At 41.2% G+C, this 20,101-nt stretch overlaps 1 protein-coding gene across 1 annotated transcript; it reads left to right on the top strand.

Annotated features, from left to right (window-relative positions):
* Positions 1-765: 765 nt before the first annotated feature.
* Positions 766-16,032, top strand: si:dkey-32e6.6 (extracellular matrix protein 2). Its single transcript, XM_051426221.1, has 10 exons — positions 766-1,330; positions 1,496-1,650; positions 1,786-1,980; positions 2,085-2,355; positions 2,708-2,823; positions 4,520-4,652; positions 4,736-4,893; positions 5,015-5,154; positions 12,908-13,234; positions 14,180-16,032. The coding sequence occupies exons 1-10, from the start codon at positions 1,123-1,125 to the stop codon at positions 14,355-14,357; spliced, it is 1,881 nt and encodes a 626-aa protein (XP_051282181.1). The 5' UTR covers positions 766-1,122; the 3' UTR covers positions 14,358-16,032.
* Positions 16,033-20,101: the final 4,069 nt, after the last annotated feature.

Genomic DNA, 20,101 nt, shown 5'->3' with positions numbered 1-20,101 from the left:
TTGGGATATGTCTGGTTTCTACTGCTGGTCCGTCTCATCAGCTGAGCATCAGAACAAAACCATCCAACAATAAATACAGACGTTTGATCAGAAACGATCACATCAATGGTTCTTGTTAATCACAGACGCTGTTGTCTGGAACATGACAACATGCACACACACGTTGACAGATTTAGTGGGTGTATGTGTGGTTACTGAGCAAATAAAGAGGGGCCGTCAGCAGGTTTCACCCCACAGCGAAAATCCCAGTTTGGCTCAACACTCCAGCCAGTGGCACCTGCTTAGCTGAGCAGTGAGTCTGCTGCTTACACACCCCAGACTACACGTGTAAGCGTAACAGTGTCTGTGTATCCAGACAGTATGTATGTACAGAATGTAAAGACAGGCTCATTGTTCATTTCTCAGTGGTCCTGTTGGTTTTCATACATAGATGCTACTGGAGTTCGGCCAAACGAGGTTGTCTCCGACCTGAACTGTCTACCAACCTTGTCTCTTGTTGGAAAATGTCCAAGATCAGTCTGATCCAGTCAGAGAGAAAAACACACAACTGACAGTGGATCACAAATTGTCTCCACCTAGAATCTATCACAGGCGTATGAAACTTATTGTGTTCCAGTTACTATCTTTTGCTCCCTGTCTGTCTCTCATGTCCTCCACAAATATCTGCCTTCCACCCTGTGTTAGCAGACAGTTATGAAAGGGTGAGGAGACAAGGAGGAGCACGATAGGCGGGTCTGTTTATTTCATGGTACGATGAACTAGGGCCTTTATTAACAATGTGAGAGTTTATTTTTTTTACCTCTCCGCCTCCTAGATACTTATTCCCAACCTCTTGCTCTTTCTTCATTTCAACATTCACTCTGAGTCAGGGGCAAGTGCAATATTGTGTAGTACAACGGAGATACTGCACCACAGCTTTCATACAAGTGTTCGTAATCTCAAATTCTAGGGCTTTCTGGAGATGTATCCTCTCATTTGACTGCAACTCAGAGTTTCTATCCTTGGGCATAACTGTCCGCACTTTCTGTGGATTGGTTTCGTCCTCAGTTCGGCCTTGAACATCTAAACATTTTGGACTTCTCTCACCAACTGAAGCAGCTTAAATTGAGTGAATATCCAGCCATGCAGATGCTATGGACATGTATCATGTTCATTTGTCTGTGTGGCACAGTTTTATCAGGACAAATCCTAAACTCTTTACGGGACATGGATGCATACTTGGAAGACACATCATTTGAGACACGTGAATTAAAAACAGCAGCCATTCATCCACCAGGAATTGATACGCGAGTGATCTTGTTAAACATTTCAAGTGCAGCCATCCCTGCTGGTAAGATGTTTTTGTCTTTCAAATGCTGCCTGTTTTTTTTTGCTGCATGATTATTGGCTATTAAGTGTCTTAATGACTTAAAAGGTTTGAAGTTATTTAGCTTATACAACAGAGTGAAAAACTAACTTTTTAAAACTGTTTCTGCTCTGCTTATGATTGGTGAAGAAGAGAGTGAGGATGAGCTTCTTCACATGGAGGCAGAGGAGGAGAGGGGACATCGAGGAGTTGATTTCGGGAAGCTGGAGGCTGGTAGAAGAAAGAGAGGTGCCTGGGGGAAGAGGAAGCATGCAGCTACAGTGGAGTCCAATGCATATAGAATAGTATGGGATATGATTCTGATATAATGAATACTGAAATCAATATTTATATTTCACCCATGTCATACTGTGGTCTAAGACAATGCTAGTTCACTCCTTTGGTGGATCATGTATGTGACTTCCTGCTGCTTATTGTAGGCAGGGTTGGGGCAACCCCTGATGGGCTGGAGGAAGCGTGGAAAAGGAGCGGAGGATGCCGGCGCTCTCATGGCTGTACTCAAGGAGCTGCATGCTGAAAAGCGGCGGCTGATGGATCAAGGGAAAGCACAAGAGGAGGAGGATGAAGATGATGACGACGACGATGATGATGATGATGATGAAGAGGAGGAAGAGGTTTACATTTTTTGTAAAAATAAGGATGCTTTGTTTTCAATCACCCAGTTGAGTTTATGAAGCAATTTTCTGTTGAGTAATTATTTTAAAATTTTCTGTGTCAGGAAGAGGAAGAAGAAGAAGAAGAGGAGGAGGAAGAAGAAGAAGAAGAAGAAGAAGAAGAAGAAGAAGAAGAAGAAGAAGAAGAAGAAGAAGAAGAAGAAGAAGAAGAAGCAACTGAGTCTCCCAACAATCAAACAGAAACACACTCCGGCTTTACAGAGTCTCCTCTCAGCGGGTGTCAGACTGCGGACAGAGAAATCAGCTGCAGGGGCATCGGCATGACTCACCTGCCAATCATCCACAACCTGATGGCCACAAACCTGGACATGGCAGGTGTGTGTGTGTTTGTGTGTGTGTATGTTGTGGAGTGGTAGTGTGGTGTTTGTGCTTAGTAGTATGGTACAAAATAGGAGTAAGATGACTTTAGTAATAAATCTTATTTATTAAGGTTGCCAGTGGCTGTAATTGGCCTTTTTTTTTTTTTTTTTTTTTTTTTTTACAATTATACATTTAGGTTTATTGGTAGTTTTCTGTTACAATCACTTGTCCTAACAGTATTTGGCACAAACAGTATAGGTCAAGATAATGACACATTTAACTGATTATATTATTTACATCGACAACAAACAAACTTTACAAGCCATATTATATACTTCCTCTACGCGTACTTGATTTATCTTTAAAGAGAACAACATCAGAGTCATTGCTCCAGAAGATTTCTCTGGTCTGCTGAACCTGGACACGCTGGACCTGAGCAAAAACCAACTGGCTGATGATTCCTTCAGCCAAAACCCACTGTCTGTGAGTAACTCTGCTCTGTGTGCATGTTATTAATCACCAACTAACACAGCTGACCGCTTCTTCCCTGTCAGTCTCAGCATTCCAGTGTAACTCTCATCTGCAAGTACATTACATAAAGTTGGTTTACACCCTGCTACTGTGTTAGGGTTCAATTGAGGGATACCTGTTCTTGCTCTACCTGTTCTCTGGGGGCCATGTTATACAAATTCACAAAGAATATAATTTAATCGCCTTACTGCAGAGCTATTCAAACCTGCAGTTCCAGACCTGAAGTACCAGCCCAGCCTGCTCTCCTTGTGTGTGTGTGCTTGTTTCTTTTTCTACTTTTACATTTATATTTATACTTGCAACATATAATGATAACTTGAGCCTATTTTCCTATAAATACTGTCATCATGTGTCTTTTCTCCTCTAGAACTGGAAAGAAAAGGTCCTAACTAGACTTTATTTGTCTAAAAGAGAAAAAAACAAACAGTAGAGGCAGAGAGGCCAAAAGGAAAAAAAGAGAAGAAGAGAGAGAGAAAGACTGAGATCGAGATGCATAGCAACAACAATAACAATCTGATCAATAACAGCTATAATACTAGAAAAATGACTAATGATAGTGATGATGGTGACAATTAAAACAATGATGATGGGAATAATAACATCCATAATGATGATGATAATAATAATAATAACAATATTGTATTTGTATTTTGAGTATTTAATTGAGTGTTAAATGACCACTGGTGGTTACAGCGACACAATAATGAACACACAGAAAAACAAAAACAAATAGAAACAATAAAAAATAACCGCTGCAGTAAAGCCCATTGCCTGCAGGTGGCGCAAATGTTAGAACTGCAGCAGATATTTCTTTGCCAGTAGGAGGCAACACTAGTGTCTACACCAGCAGGTCTAATCTGCAGTTGCTATTAGTTTTCTTTCCTTTAGGTGGCGTATGTTAGCACGTGCAGAATCGGTCTAATATCGAGCCAAAAAACTCCCCCTTGAGGAGAATCTGCTGCCTAACGTGAATGAGTGAGTTTGTGAGTTACAGGCCAGTTTTATAAGTCACTTTGCATCTAATTAAAATAAAAAGCAGGTTGCATCCTGTATCATTACAGTAATAAAAGAGTGCTGAAAATTGCATTAACTAATCTTAACTCTAAGAATAACTTCTGGTCTAACCTCTAAATGACCACAGGCCAAACACGGATCCTGACCACACTGAGGCAGCCTACCACACTCTGACCAATCATTACACGCCACCATCAGCATACTCTCACAGTATTGGCTGGACAGACCTGTTGGAAAACAGCTGCAGCCAATGATGTGGAGAATTAAAGGAAATTATTTTTAGGGGAAGATTTTTCTTCATTTTGTCCTCACATCCCGGTAATGACAGAGGACTGATGGACTGGCTGGAGGGATACTGCACAAGATTCAGTCCACTGCTTTTACTTGACACACATCGACCGCAGCAGCTTTCACTGAAGAGCCACACAGAGTGGCTTTTCTAAAAATACAACATGATAGATGACATGGAAGAGATGCTCAGATTCTCCCATTTGGTGTATTTCTGTGAACTCTGTGATTGTGTCCTGCTTGGTAAGTCGGGACAGAAAATTATGGATTTCGAGACCAGTATCCAGTTTGTCTGTTTTATCTTATCCTGCCTGTTCATCCCTCTTTTTTGCTGCGTGCCATGTAGAATCTGACCTTTCTGAAGAAGCTGAACCTAGATGGCAACCAGCTGACCAGGATCCCAGCACTGCCGCCATCTCTGGAGGAGCTCAAGATTAACAACAACAAGCTCACTACCCTCACCCCTCACTGTTTCAAAGGTAGGACATATGTCTGTGTACACGGGAGACGAGAAGTGTCTTGTATGAAAATAATGATAATATTATTTAGGTTTCCTCTCTAGGTTTGATGAACCTGTTGAATCTGGAGCTGGAGGAGAATACTCTCCATGAGGGAAGTGTGTCGCCACTAGCCTTCCGACCCCTAGAGAGACTTCTGGACCTCCAGCTGGACAACAACCGCTTCAGTTCCCTCCCTCTGGGCCTTCCTCCCTCTCTTCAGGTGCACTGATATCACTTTACTGAAGCCTGTAGGGAAAATCCTCCCCCTTAAATGTCAGGATCCACTAAAAGGCAAAATTATCTTGAGGGCCAATGTCAGACATCCCTGTCTTTTCATATAGGAGCTGGAGATGAATATGAATCTGATTGAGGAAGTGACAGATGAAGCTCTGAGGGGCTGCGTCCATTTGAGAGTGCTGGACCTGAGTCACAACCTGCTGCATGAGCAAGGCATCGGCACCCACGCCTGGACCCGGCTCAAGTATGTCCATTCATCCACAGCTATTGATTTAAAGGACCAGTGGGTAGGATTTAGTGACAGGAGAAACTCAGGTGGCCATGAGACTCACAAAAAACATAAAAGGCCCCGTCTATATCCAGTGTTCGGTTTGTCTGTTCAGGGCTACTGTAGAAACATGGCAGTTCAACATGGCGGACTCTGTAGAAGAGGACCCGCTCCTTTTGTAGATAAAAACGGCTCATTCTAAGGTAATGAAAGAAATATATTTTCACTTTTTTAAAAATATTTTTATACACTAATGAAAAAAAAAGAAACACAATGTATATTATATTCAATTTCTGCCAATAGATCCTGTTACATGTCAGACAGTGGACCTTTAAAAAAACCCTAATGTTCTGCAGTTCCTTTGTCGGCCACAAGAGGGTAGACTAGTGTTGTTTGGGATTGTGAGCACTAACATTAACACACACACACACACACACACACACACACACACAATTCAGATGAGTTCCTGTAGCTCCTTTATCATGTTTATTTCAATGTCTTGACTGATTCACAAGCAATCATAATTCTTTTTCTATTTTCCTATTCTTTATTTTTTCTTCTCTCTCTCTCTCTCTCTCTCACACACACACACACACACACACACACACACAGACACACAGACACACACAGACACACACACACACACACACACACACACACACACACACACACACACACACACACACTCACCCAGCACGCATGCACACATATCACAGAAGTTATGACAGCTGACCTTGTGTACTTAGATGAGCAGGCATGTCAGGGAGAGCTCAAGGGCAACTGTATGGGTGTGTTTGTGCAAGTAGGTCTCGATGTGTGTGTGTGTGTGTGTGTGTGTGTGTGTGTTGTGTGTGTTACTGTTGTTTAAATATAGTGAATTCCAGTGGGTTTTTTCTTTGCTCCCTGGGATCCTTGTGAACCACGGTGGGAGCGTCATGGAACGCTGAGGAAAAGAAAATGTGAAAGAAAGAGAGACAGGAAAGGGCAATTGTAGAAACTTTGGATTGCACTGTATGACAGATATAATTCATTAAAATACAACACATTATTCAAAAAGGGACAGAAAAAAGAAAGACTTTGAGTGAAGCTAAAATGGAGAAGATTCAGCTAGGCTGCTCTCTAGCCTTCGTTCCACATCTGACACTTGACCTCATTAGTGGTGAGAGCACCAGTCTTCCCATTGGCACTGCAGGCTTATTAGCTGGTCCTCTATTTTAAAAGCCTCCTTCAGCACCACATAGACAACAGAGTGCGGACACGCTCAACTGGACCTGAACTCTGCCAACACAGCAGGAGATGATACCATAAAGGTCATTTGCGAGTCCCAAGTGGCCTAAAACAAGACTCCTCCCCATAAACCGGATGATATGTTATTCTGCAGACCTTTAATAATTAAATCCACATTGAACTGCTTGTGGAGAACTGTATTCATCATGTAGCTGTGTGTATAAAGTGTGTGGAGAAACAGACAAAGAGGGATTTAGTGAAAATTGAGAAACAGAATGAAGAATAAATTGGTTAATGATAAAATAAGCTGCAGTGTGCTGGTTCTGGTTAGTGGAGCGTCTCTGTTCCATGTCATGGAGTCTGTGTTATGGTAGCCTCCTGCTGGGGTTCAGTGATTGGAAGCTACTGTGGAGGATACTGGAGGTTACAGGGAGCTGGGGAGAAGCAGTTTGGACCCAGGCTGACTGCCAGCATTTCACCTCATTATCTACCTTGTTAATATGTCTCATCTATGGTCAGTATTGTGTATTTGTGTTTAGATACATTTATTATAAGCTAATATAATATAGATAATTGGATTTTCTTTTTCCCAGATCCATTTTATTTACTCAGTGAATCTATCCCCGATCTGTCTTTATTTTGTGTCCCTCTGGGTGTGTTTACAATTGCTGCCAATGTGTGGACCTCATGTTAAACATACACACATGCTTAACAACCAGTTTTTATGTTCTTGTACTTTACTTGACTATTACCATTATATGGTACTTTATACTTGGGCTCCATTACATTTCAGAGGGAATTACTATACTTTTTACTCCACTTCATCTTCATCGTTACTTGTTATAAAGATTTTACGTACAAAAATAAACTTATTTCCACTCAAATATAACATAGAAATGTAGTAGTTTCCCTCAACTGATTATGACAATAAAATGCTGCTTATACAATAAAGTATCAGTAATAATGATTAAATAATGAAATATATCATGAAAACTATCACAAGGGGCATTTTGCTCATAATACTGTACATGAAAACTATCCCTCAAGGGAAAAACTAGCAGCTTTCATCTCTGAACAAACAGATGCAAATGTAAAAACAAACAAACCCCCCTGCCCCTATAGACACACACACACACACACACACACACACACACACACACACACACACTAAGACACACACATGCCTGTTTGCTGTCTTCTCCTGGCTCTTCATTATAAACTTGTCAGCTCAAATAATAGTCTTACGTGCTTCCATATCCGCTCTTCCTCCAGTCGATCAAAGCGTAACAGTGATCACATCACTGCTGCCAGCCCAACAGACCTGATGCCAAACTCCACATGTTTACTGACACAACCAGAACATGTTTTGAATTACATCCATGGATTAAAGCTACATAAAAAAAGATTATAGTATTTCATGGGTAATATGTTTTAAATTGTATTTTTTATTTTATGCCATCAAACATTTTTATTGGGAAAATGATCGTAATCTGGACTTTCTGCCTATATTACCTAATACTACAGGGTGTTCTGCAGCTTAACATAGGCCTAAATAGCCTCATAAATGTGTCACTAGTTTAAAGATTATCCAGAAAAACTACACTGAGAGCATTAATTAATAACTGACACAGTAGTGTCTTATTTTCTTTTGTGGATAAATAGATAGTAGTTTGGGCTGAGCCTGAATAATTTTTAATTTTAATATTTGTTTTTTATTAGTTGTTATCTTGGGAGAAAGGCTGTTTTTATAGTGGATCTTCGTGTCGATTTATCATTGCTGCAGGCTCAGACTGACTGCATGTAGGCACAAGTTCAGTGAACATCACACCAAATATGTGTCTGTAGTGTTATGTTATGACGTGTCAGCGCCCGATAGGACTTGTTACGAAAGCGCTTTCATCTTTGGGCCAGCACAAATTGATTTTGTAATACACTTGCATAAATTGGAGAACGAGCACACATGCACACACGACCACACAACAACACACCAACTATGCTTAAAGCCTCATAACTTTAATTAAGTGATCTTTGGCTTTCATTTAAATGTCTCCTCTTTGGTTACATTATATTTGGATTGGCAGTGTTTCTAGTCTAGGATAGGATATACTTGTAATGTCCCCGTAGGGAAATCGGTTTTGGACTCCATCCTCCAGTTCCACAGAATATTAAAAAAAAACCCAACATGCTGCATTGTAGAAAAATGAGAATACAGTTCTAGAGAATGCAGTTTCTGAAGCAATTGAGGGTGTGAATGCTGACGCCATGCTGAACCGCTGGCTTTGAAAGTGTTTGTGGAATATTTGAAGATCCGTTGAACAGTTTACAGTACGCTGAATTGCTGGCTCTAAAAGTTGAATGATATTAATAATCTGTTAAAGGTGGAAGATTTGTTGGGGTGTTGAAGGCCTGTCAATATACTGAATCACTGGCTCTAATTTGTTGGAAGTAACTGAAAGGACTATTGTAGTTGGAAAACTGTTAAAAGAAACTATGAATGGGACTAATAACATGAATATATCTCATAAGGTTTAATATTGTTTCCAACAGAATGATTAGACATAAATTGACAAAGTTTAGAACGGAGTTTGAACACTATGAAAAGTAGTTAGACAAGTGAGAAAGAATCAAATTGCTTCGAAAGGAACTGAAAAGTTGACTAAATGTGGTCAAGATCTTGAATATTAGAACATTTGAATTTAGTTAAAAACTTGATGAATACTTCTGTCTGTCTGTCTGTCTGTCTGTCTCTCTCTTTGCTGTTAAACTGGGTTAATTAGCTCATCCCAATCAGCTGTGTGTTGCCATGGTGATGCTGCCTGCTCTGTGTGTCTCCTGGCTTAAGATGCTTCATTAAATAGAGATTTTAGCTGAGGCACACCTCTTGTGTTTGTGCTTCCACGGCCCAGACCGTAACTCCTATCACCGAAATGGAGATACTATCCGCGAGACGAGAGCCTGCTCACCACATGGTCTGAGATTTGTGTCTGTAGGGTTAAAAATGTGACCACACTAGCTGTCGGAAGAAGTAGCTGTTTCTGCTTCACCTCTGAAATTTCTTCTCCCATCTTATAATGGAAGTAAATGGTTGCTCCTGTCGTTTGAAAGCTCATAAAGACAAAACTGTAACTCCGTCTGCTTCCACAGTTCATGTCTGCGACCACATACACAACAAAGTTTCCTATGTTTTGTTGAACAAATCATGTATGTGGAGTGAAAATTATGGTTCTGAGAGCAAGTTTAATAGCTACTCATTTTTTTAGACGATTTCAAATTGTCTGTCCACTCTAGTGATGATGTCACCCACTCTTGCTCTGAACATTCCGCGGAATACACACTAATGGAAAAGTTTGAATGGAGTTTCTATGTCAGTGTATGAATTTGTGGGAAGAGGTTGAAGATGAGTGGGTTTGAAGAATTTTCTCATTGAATTCCATTGTAACTTTTGTTTTTAAAATAAGTTGAATATTTTGTAGTTTTAAAGGGGTTGGAAGTCTAATAATAGCTAGAATGTCTGAAAGATGTGGAATATTTGAGAGTTCGAATGAACTTTCTAGCTGAAAGTATGAATGAGTAGTTAAGAGTTGAAAAATCATGAAAAACTGAGAATCCTCCATATGGATTAAATAGGGATCAATGAGAAAAGTCTGAATGAAGTTTCTACATTGAAAAATGTGGAAGTAGTTAAGTGCTAAAAAAAACATGGAAGAAAAAGTAGAAGAACATGGTTGTGAATGCTGAGTCAGCAACAAGCGTCAACATCTCAACAACGCAGCTTACATGTCACAGTTTGTACATATAAATACACACAAATACAATATATTGCATATCGCACCACCCACATGGCCACCATCCTACATTACCTGTTTGAGATGAGAATCATAATGGACATAGGCACGAATTAATGTTTATAAGGCCAAACCCTGCTCTGGGGAACCCTGAAAGAGCTCTGGGTGGAGAATGTGAGTTGGATCAGAAACTATTTGTATGTCTATATCTATATAAAATATAGATATCACTATCTCACTACATATAAACAGTATTCACAACTCTATGTACCACAGCAGTAAATATGTGACATGTTCTGTGCTTGATTTTATCACAATGTGCTTCAGTCTGTTTTCAACAGATGTGACAAATTGTGTGAAAAGATGTGAAAAAAGTGACAGAAATCTGCACCATAATGACGTGATGTAGCTGAAGCCACGTCCTGCCATCATCCATCCATCATTCCGTTTTTCTTAAAGTTCAGTCTTGGCCTGTCTAGCCTGCTTAGCACAGCTGCTCTGCCTGGCTACATTACCCATCCTGGCCAGGTTACCAAGTGCATAAGCCAGCTTGTGTAGTTCTGGCACAGTGGGCTCAGCACAGATTGAACTGTGTGTATATGTAACTGTTGTACTTGTGCTTCTGTATCTGTGTTTGGGAGAGCAAGACTAACCGTTCTGTGTACTGGTTCCCATTAGAACCCATCACCCTGAGGATGAGCAGGCCATCAGCTTGATTACTCCTGGCCATGCTTTGCACAAAAACATGGACACTTACACTATTGTGCACACAAGCACATTTGGTTTTTATGTAAGCGCTGTTTGCCTCTATAAATGCTTCAGAAATGAAGTAATAAATTAACCCTGGAAAGAGAGTGCGTGTTCGCTGTGTTTTATTTGTATTTAAATCTTCAGTATGTATTATCTATTTGTGAATTTGCGTTTTCAGATTCATACGTTTGTGTTCGTCTATGAACATGCATATTTCTTTGTGCATGTGTTAGTGTTTCTTCTTCATGTCATGTTGCATATACACGTGTGTTGGTGTGTGCGTATGTGTGTAGGTGCCAGTGGGTGGGAGTGTAGAGGGTGGAGGACTCTGAGAAGAGAGGACTGTGTGTCCCTGCGCTCATTAATACCATGTGGAGCTCTAAGCAGCGGCGGACTGCTGCTGAGCTCCCTGGCAAAGATTTGGAATACAAATCAGCAGCAAACAACTGGTCTGAACTGGTCCTGAGAAATGGATGGAGCGATACAATTTCAAACAGAAACCACATTTTCATAGCAATCTATAACTCCCACAACACGTACAGTTAAAACAAAAAGCCTGCTGTGTTCTCAGTGTTGGCTTGTGTGTTTTGAGTTAAATCTGTCACTGTCTTCCCTCCCCTGTGTCTTAACTTTGTTTTCAGTAAAACATTTATGGTTGTATTAATGTGATGTTTTATGACACCTCTGTTAAACAGAAAGCATGTAACCAACCTCACCTTGCTTGATCGAACTCGGGGAAGGAGGACTCTAGTTAACCATGACCTTGCCTGTGATACTGACAAATGATTAGACATTGCTTAATGTACCAACATTTTGATTGATTTAGGGATTTTAACCCCTTCTCATTGTCACACATCATCTATCTATCACATGGAAACCCTAACCCCACGAAAACACCAATGATTAATGTAACCTAGAAGTTGTAAAGTTCAAGGGAGGAGAGTTAATGCAGGGGTCTTACTGTAAGTCACCTTTACGAGTAGAAGAAATGCTGAGGCACTGAACATCGGTCAAACAGATGCTGGTCCAAGCGTCTCCGACATCCATAACCCTTCACTCTCTCTCTCCCCATTGGTCCGTATTTCACTTCATTGTGTGGTCATTGGCTGGCCACCTTAGGGTCTTCTGGGCCCATTGGCTGTTCAGTGTGGTCTATGAATGGTGGAAGGACAGGAAATTAGGTTCCTCCCCTGCTGTGAGCTGTGCTGTAAACTCACAACAGCTGTGAGGGATCTTCCAACAAAAACATAGAACCCCCTGTACTCCAACTTCGCCCCAGACCCCTGAAATCTCTCCCCCCCATTTATCCGCCACTCAGCCACAAATTTCCCCTCAAACTGCCATGCTCTCTTCCACTGTGTACCCGCCAGGCCCCATTATTTTCTCCCCTGCAGCCTAGCCTCCCACTCTGCACTCTTGACTCGCAGAGTCCCCAACAGCGCTATGCAGGAGTCCACCAGCTATAAAACATGCAGGAAGTGGGTATCCATTAATACATTTAAGTGTAACATTACCATGATCTCCAGGTTAGCATGTTGGCATGTTAACATTTTACAGCACTAAACACTACAGCTGAGGCTGATGGGAATGCATTCATTGAGCTGTTATTTTGTCCACAAGTAATTTTGACCTGATTATGGTGCTGGATGAAAAGTCAGGGGATCACCAAAGTTCTTACAATTTATCACATTTTGTGCCAGTCCATCCAGTACATACTGAAATATTTCTCAGGATAAGTAAAAAACTTATCGGGATCGACAGATTCAGTGTAATTTATCACCTGGACACTATGCATGTCTGGAGTTAATCCCATGGAAATCCATTTAATAGTTGAGATATTTCAGTCCGGACCAAAGTTGTGCATCAAGCAACTGTCCAACAGACTGCTACTGAACTCATTGAACACATCATTTTGATTTCCTTGCAGATATCTGACTGAGATTCATGACTATTCTGTGTCCCCTCAGGTCACTGGAAGCCTTGGACCTCTCCTACAACCAATTAACCTCTGTCCCAATGAATTTGCCTCGCTGTCTCCGTAATCTGACCCTCCAACACAACAACATTAGTTACATCCCCGCCTTTGCGTTCCGTCACCTGCGGCCCGGCCTACAGTCCCTCTGCTTATCCCACAATGACTTGAGAAATGAGGGTATGGAAAGAGTCTCTTTTGTCGGAACATACCGCTCACTGAGTGAGCTTTTACTGGACAACAATCGTTTGGAGGATGTACCTCGCTGTGTTCGACAGTTTAAGAACCTGCAGGTGCTGAGGCTGGACAACAACCAGATCAGGTAGAATCACACTTTCCATAAAGTCAGTTTAATGTGATTTTCGTAATGCAGGGATAAGCTAAATGCTATTTTGCTTGTTAGCCAATCCTGTCCTAATAGCATTAGTTCTGCTAGTGCAGCTCCCTTTGGTAATTACTCTAAGGAGCTTGGCAAAGAAGCAAAGAATATATTGTGCCACATTCAGTGTCTTATGGAAATTAATTTATTCTAACCAACATTTCCACAATAGTCCTCATCAGTATAGATATGAAAACAGTTACAAATGTTTTCACAAACATTTCCAATTACTTTCTGTGAACTGTTCCAGACTCTGTGTCCCCTTTAATGTAACACAATTAGACTGGTGACCAAAGCAATTAATGAACATCAAGTGTTAGAAGGTTGATTTCCTTACTTGGGAGATTTCCTGAAATACAATCACATTGCTAAGTTAAAATGAACATGAGAAGTATTATTCTCATATGAAAGACAAAGGAGAGATCTCAACAAGAGTCTACTCTTCAGTCTACTATACTTTGAGCTAAATGCTAATTTTAGCATGTTAACATGCTCATAATGACTGTACGTCAATGGGAAGTCCCAGGTGAGAGTGGGGTATGATGCAGAAAAGTCCCCAGTTGTAATCAGATTGTCAGCATTGTTATTATATGGTTTGCATCTTAACCACTAGGCCTGGGTACCCCATTTCATTTGTTTAGCAGGTATTCAGACATTACCCAAAATATTGGACAAATTTAAATTTTGATGTGATGATGGTGCTAGAGGGAAGGGCACCACCATTGAAATGAGTTATTGCAATTCATCCTGGGGGGGAGACATGAATGTGTGAAGAAAATTTTATGTCAGTCCGTCCAATAGCTGTTGATACATTTCACTCAGACCCACAGATGTGAACCTCAAGATGTAGTATGTCTTAATGTATGTGTCTGTATGTTGTGGTTGCAGGCTGCTGAGGAAATGGGGAGTGTGCCACCCTCGTAATTCTGGCTCCACCTTGGCTTCGATCCATTTGGAAAATAATCTGCTGGATGTGGAGAGGATTCCCCCAAATGCCTTCTCCTGTCTCGCTGATGCTCAGGGACTGGTCCTGTACCCACAGCAGGGTTACTCATACGACCAGTAGACCACACAGACAGACACATACCCACAATATATGCATGTGCATCCTCATGAAAAGCTCCGAAAAAAGTCAGTCAGTGCTATCATTTTATCATCTCCAAACCCATCATTTTCCTTCTCATATTGTCTTTGATTAGGAAAATGACTGTAATGCTTTTTTTAATGTATTAAGGCAAATGTCTAATATACACTGTAATGGAACTAATCATATAAAATGCTCCTGGAAGTGTAAAAAGATCATTTAAGTGCAATCTTGATCTGCGCAAAAATCTGTCTTTTCATTAAGTATAAGGTATTAAAGAGATACTTTTGAGAAAATTAAGACTGAAATGGATTAACCCATGTCTCTAGTCTAAGTCTAGGGCTTGTAGGAGTCTTTAATCAGGGTAAGTAGAAATGTGACAGAGATACGACGGGTCATGAAGCAGTCAGATCTTGGGACTGCAGCATGGGGGTCCCTGAGAGAAAATGAAAATGTCTGGTGACACAGTGTGAACCTCAGAGGCCCATTAGGAAGGAAAATATAAACATCACGCAGGTTCTCTATCACCAGATGAGGTCCAACATAAACATCCACCACCAGCCGCTCAGTAAAAATACAGAGTCACTCTGACTATTAGGGGGGGCCTCAGTCAGGGCCTCCAAACATGTAGAGGTGACGTCAGACACTGTAGGATTATGTACAGTGATTGGGGTGCAGGTATGTGTGCGTGAGAGAAGCAGGGCAGCCCAGTATTTGGGTTAGCAGGAGGGAAGAAGGCGAGGAACATGTTAGCGCAGAGTGGGGTTATGGGACAAACAACAAGCTGACTTTTAACACACAATACAGGGATTGTTCTAAAGCCGATCAGTGAAAGATGAGAAGAGCAGCAGTTCATGTCTAGTTGAGTCCAATAAGACAAAGCTAGTGACAGGAAAGGAGATTCAAAACAGAGAATGCAGGAAGGCAGAGGGCTGTGTTCAGAGCCCTTTTCCTGTTTCCCAGGAACTAAAGGCACTGGAGCTCTGGTGTCTTTCCAACCTCATTGACGAAATGACTTCTAAATGTTCTCTCATTCTCATTTTGTGTATCTATTGCCAGTATTGTATCTGACTGCCCATCTTTATCCCTCTCCCTATGCCCTTTCTCTCTCACCTCCTCCTGCACAGCTAAGTACAAAATCAGCTAACAATGCACCATTCTTCTGTCTCAACATATCTATGATCTCGGGCCCCTTCAGAGATGCTTGGAGCTCTGTGGTACGAGTGTGGTGTGAATGAGAGCCTTGTTGTCTATAACATTTCTGGGCTAGGTACCATCCTGATGATAACATAACAGAGCCCGAGGAAAAAGCAAAACCCTGTTGCACTCTAGTTATTGTTTTCTCTGAAACATCAACTCCCTCTCTTTTTATTCCTCCCATTCTGTATTATTACCCAGAAACTTGCCTTGATTCACAATGTAGTCAGCTACTTTACACCAAATCCTGCTGCGACAAACATAATATCTGTATTTGCAGTCTCACAGAAAAAACAAACTACAAACTAAATATTTTATGAGAGCTGATGCAAGTGCGAGCAATTCACTGTTGAAGTAGTCTCTTTAATCGGTTAAACCGCCCATGCAAAGACACAATAGGCCTAGACTTTACAGTATATCACTTAGACTAATGAATATAATTAAAATGATAAAATGTTGAGTCGTGCTCAGTGTGTGAAGTCGTTATTTACAGACAGTGCACTTGCTCTGGTGACTAGCTGGCTCCAGGTATGAGTTTTGCACAGCAAGCAGTGTTTTCTGCGGCTCTAAATGAAGAACAGAAGGTCCCCTGCAAACGCTACAGTTACAAGAGAGGGAGGGAGAAGGACTGAGGCAGAGAGAGATAGACCGTAAATAAGAGAGAGAATGGAGCTGGGTTATTAAGAGGCAAACACAAAGTGAACAAGATTGTGAGAGCACAGAGACCATGCATGGTCTGAATACGTGATATGAACACGCGCGTTTTTATACGTCTCACTCTCTCAGCCTGGGCGTGTAATCACATGTTAGATTTCTGCTTTCAGTCTTGTGCATGTGGTGCAGTCTCCATAATTGTACAGTCATTTTACAAACAGCACATTACTGTCTAAGAAACTCCACATTCACATTTATACTGCAGTTCCTACACGTAGAGGCAGAACCGAAACTCTGCACAAAAACAGCCAAACTCATCAGTCCTCTTTTTGCAGTTTCCCATCATGCCTTCACATCTTCAAATTTAACAGATTTGCCACTTCACTGACGTCCATCATATTGCATGTGACATGACCAAACTGTTAAACCGACATCCCATCACTCCCAACAGATGTTTCGCATCCCGTCGAGCTGAGGCCAGAGCCCGTGTGTAAGAGGTTGACCGTAGAGCGGTGTAGTGCTTTTATTCTCCCATGTTCTGTCTGTTCTACCCGGCGACAGCAGCTTCCTGTGTTTGTTATTGGAGGAGCGGGGGAGTGCTGGCTGATAAAATAAAAAGCACCAGTACACACAGAGAAAAACAGTTAAAGAATTTCTTTTCCTGAGTCAAATGGGCATCACAAGCAGATAAAGAGAGGCAAGGAGAAAGAGGACATTTCCTTTGTTAGAACATGATAATGGGTTCCAGTGTTAAGGGTCAACTATTTGGGGTCAACAACAATGTTCTTCCTGCAGTGTGTAGGAGAACTAACTACTCGGCCATCAGCCTTGGTGTGCTCATCCTTGATAGCTGGCAACTTTAAGGACTAAGAAGTACATTTTTATTGGGCTGACTTCCAAATCCAAAAACACAGAAACAACTCTTTGGTTAATATTATTCTCCTCTTTCTGCACAGGAAGGCACACACACATTAACTGCATGGCAGCACCTACGCAAGAGCTAACGAGTGGGTGTGCTAATCTCTAGAGACACGTTAGCTGAACACTCGTAGGACAAAAAGAGTTTAATTTGGATGCCAAGCCCTCCAGCTACAGACCAACACCATAATCAACTGAACCACAGCGAGAGAGAGAGAGGGAGCGACGGGTAGACAGAGAAATAAAGAGTGAGAACCAGAGAGAAAGACTGAATCTAAAAACCGAGAGAGAGAGAGAGGAAGCAGAGAAGGGAGGAATGTTATCTGCAAAGACCTTTATCAAAACTCTATTCCCTGCCAACACCCCTACAGGGCATTGATCTGGTCTGCATGCCTTCTCCACTACTGTGGATACGGCACTCTTTGAAAGAAAGAAAGAAAGAAAGAAAGGCATATGACATGCATATAAAAAGACAGGCAGGAGTGTCAGTCTCCTCTCATATTGATATAGATGATAAGGAAAGCGATTAGGATTTGAAGCTCCCGAAGCAGCAGAGCTCAAGGATAATGTGTAGACAACTACAAACGTCTGTGTGGGGCTGATTTTGCATAGGGTCGGAAAAGTTCCCAGATGGTGTGGCTTGCCAAACTCGCTGCCTCGCTCTGGGTGCTGGCAATACGGAGAGGAAATCAGAGTCAGTGAGAAAAACACTTCATCCTGCCAGAACAAAATTTAATAGAAAACCGTGAGAAGACACAAAATCATACGTTTTATAATGACAGTGCTAGAAATACGTTTTCGGCATGATTTTGGTAGAGCTTAGTGGTATCGCCATGTTCTCTCCCAGTACTAAAGTTAGTGTGTGTGATGTGATGGTCCCTAAAACTCTTTACGAAATATGACCCGGGAGTCTTTCTAGGCTTACAGACCAACAGTGTGTTAATAATTTGGACGTATGCAATAAATATACAGCATTACGATCTCTGTCATCATAATAAGTACATCAACAATATTTTCTAGAAATTAAAATGGTAGTTAAATACATTTTTATGTAGGTTTACCCTCCAAAACCTCCTGGTCACTAAGGTGATGTTGGGAGAAAAAGGTCCTGGGGAGAACCTGTTTGGTAACACTTTATTTGAAGGGGTGCACATAAAACTGATATTACACCATCATAACATTGAAGGAATCTTTATAAATATTTATGACTGGGGTTTCATTAAGTGTCTTTTGGTCAATTAATCAAACCTAACCTAACCCCTATTGAAAATGAATGACACTTCACAACATTCATAAAGACTTCATGTTCACAGGTATCACGTCATGGTTATGGAGGTGTCATGTCTGTCTCATGCGCACCCTTTCAAATAAAGTGTTACCACCTGTTTTAAAGGTCCAGCGTTTGGGATTTAGTAGCATCTAGCAGGGTAATAGATGAAAGCAGCCCATCTGGGTACTTTGGCCTTGAGTCAAGCCCCTGCCCCCTTTTGAATAAAAGCAGCCCCTCTAATTTGACTGGCGGTAAATGCAAGCTCTGAAGTCTTTGCCGATTTAATTGCATAAAATAAGAATACCGTATCACTTTTATTATTATTACTATTTGGAGCCAGAATCTTTTTGCCAGCAAGCCAAACAAGTATCTTATGTCATTACCTCAACAATTGTGTTGAATAGGGTCTGCCCAGTCTGCCTCCATCAAACTGACAGACCTGATATACACAACTACCTCACTGAATCACATATTTCTGACATCTGACATTGTTTCTGTCGGTGAGACTTTTTATTTTTCTGATTGGTCGTCTGTCCAATGTTATGTTACTGTAAACTAATTACATCGCTGTGGCGAAGCGGAACCACCGTTTGTGTTTATTAAGTGACGAGCCAACAGAAGTGGAAAACATGTTTTAGCTCCATTTCCTACCTTGCTCAGCTGAGTTTATGTGAACTATTAAGGTTAAAAGATCTTCTGCTCCAGACTGTCAAACCACTCTCCATTCTTTTTTATTTCTTTTTGTAATTTTTTAGGGGCTTTTATTGCTTTTAATTGATAGTGTCAGCTAAAGAGTGACAGGAAAGGGGGGAGAGAGAGGCGATGATACCTAGGAAGGGGGCCACAGGTTGGATTCAAACCCTGGGCTGCTGTAGCAAGGACACAGCCTTGGTACATGGGGCACAGGCTCTACTAGGTGAGCTATCAGGGCGCCCCCCAAACTCCATTCAAATAGTGTTTTATGGTATTTTTTCACATTAAAAACTTTAGTTCCACCATCACAGTTACAATCGGCACAAAGGTCCTTTACTTAGTAACATCATTGTTTGCCACAAACAGATATTAACTGTCCCACAGTTGACCATCTTTATCCTCTCAGCAGATGGCTAAAAGCCACTCTTCATCTCTTCTTTTACTGTCCTTCATTTTTTGGGGAAGTAAAGAAAGTCGTAAACAGTTTTTTTTTTGTTACTGTTTGATGTGCAAAATGCGATGCAGAAGCTTTTAGATATAGTAGCCTACCACTAGGCACTTTTACAGCTCCTGTTTCACCCAAAAGGGGGCGTGGTCATTCTGAAGACAAGAAAGAGACCTATGGCTGCTCTCATCTATTGCAGATTGCCACTCACTTGCTTCGCCCTCTGCTTCCAAGTGTGAAGTAGAAACTACAGTGGCTGCGAAATGAGAAAAAAAATCCCCTATCTCAAAACAGTGTTTGGTTTCTCCCTTCTGGGCTAGTGTAGAAACATGGCTGACTCCATGGAAGGCGACACATGACATCTGGAGATTAAAATGACTAATTTTTAGGTAAAAGAAAAACAATGATTCCTATATTCGGGTGATTATACACTAATGAAAACATATATATTATATTCCATTTCTGCCAATAGAGCCTCCTACATGTTACACACTGGACCTTTAATGCCACTGAAATGTGTTGAATGTTAAAGAAACATTACTGTTGCTC

The sequence above is a fragment of the Dicentrarchus labrax genome, unplaced genomic scaffold (genome assembly GCF_905237075.1).
Source record: "Dicentrarchus labrax unplaced genomic scaffold, dlabrax2021, whole genome shotgun sequence".
Taxonomy (NCBI): domain Eukaryota; kingdom Metazoa; phylum Chordata; class Actinopteri; family Moronidae; genus Dicentrarchus; species Dicentrarchus labrax.
This window is presented reverse-complemented; position numbering and strand designations above follow the sequence as displayed.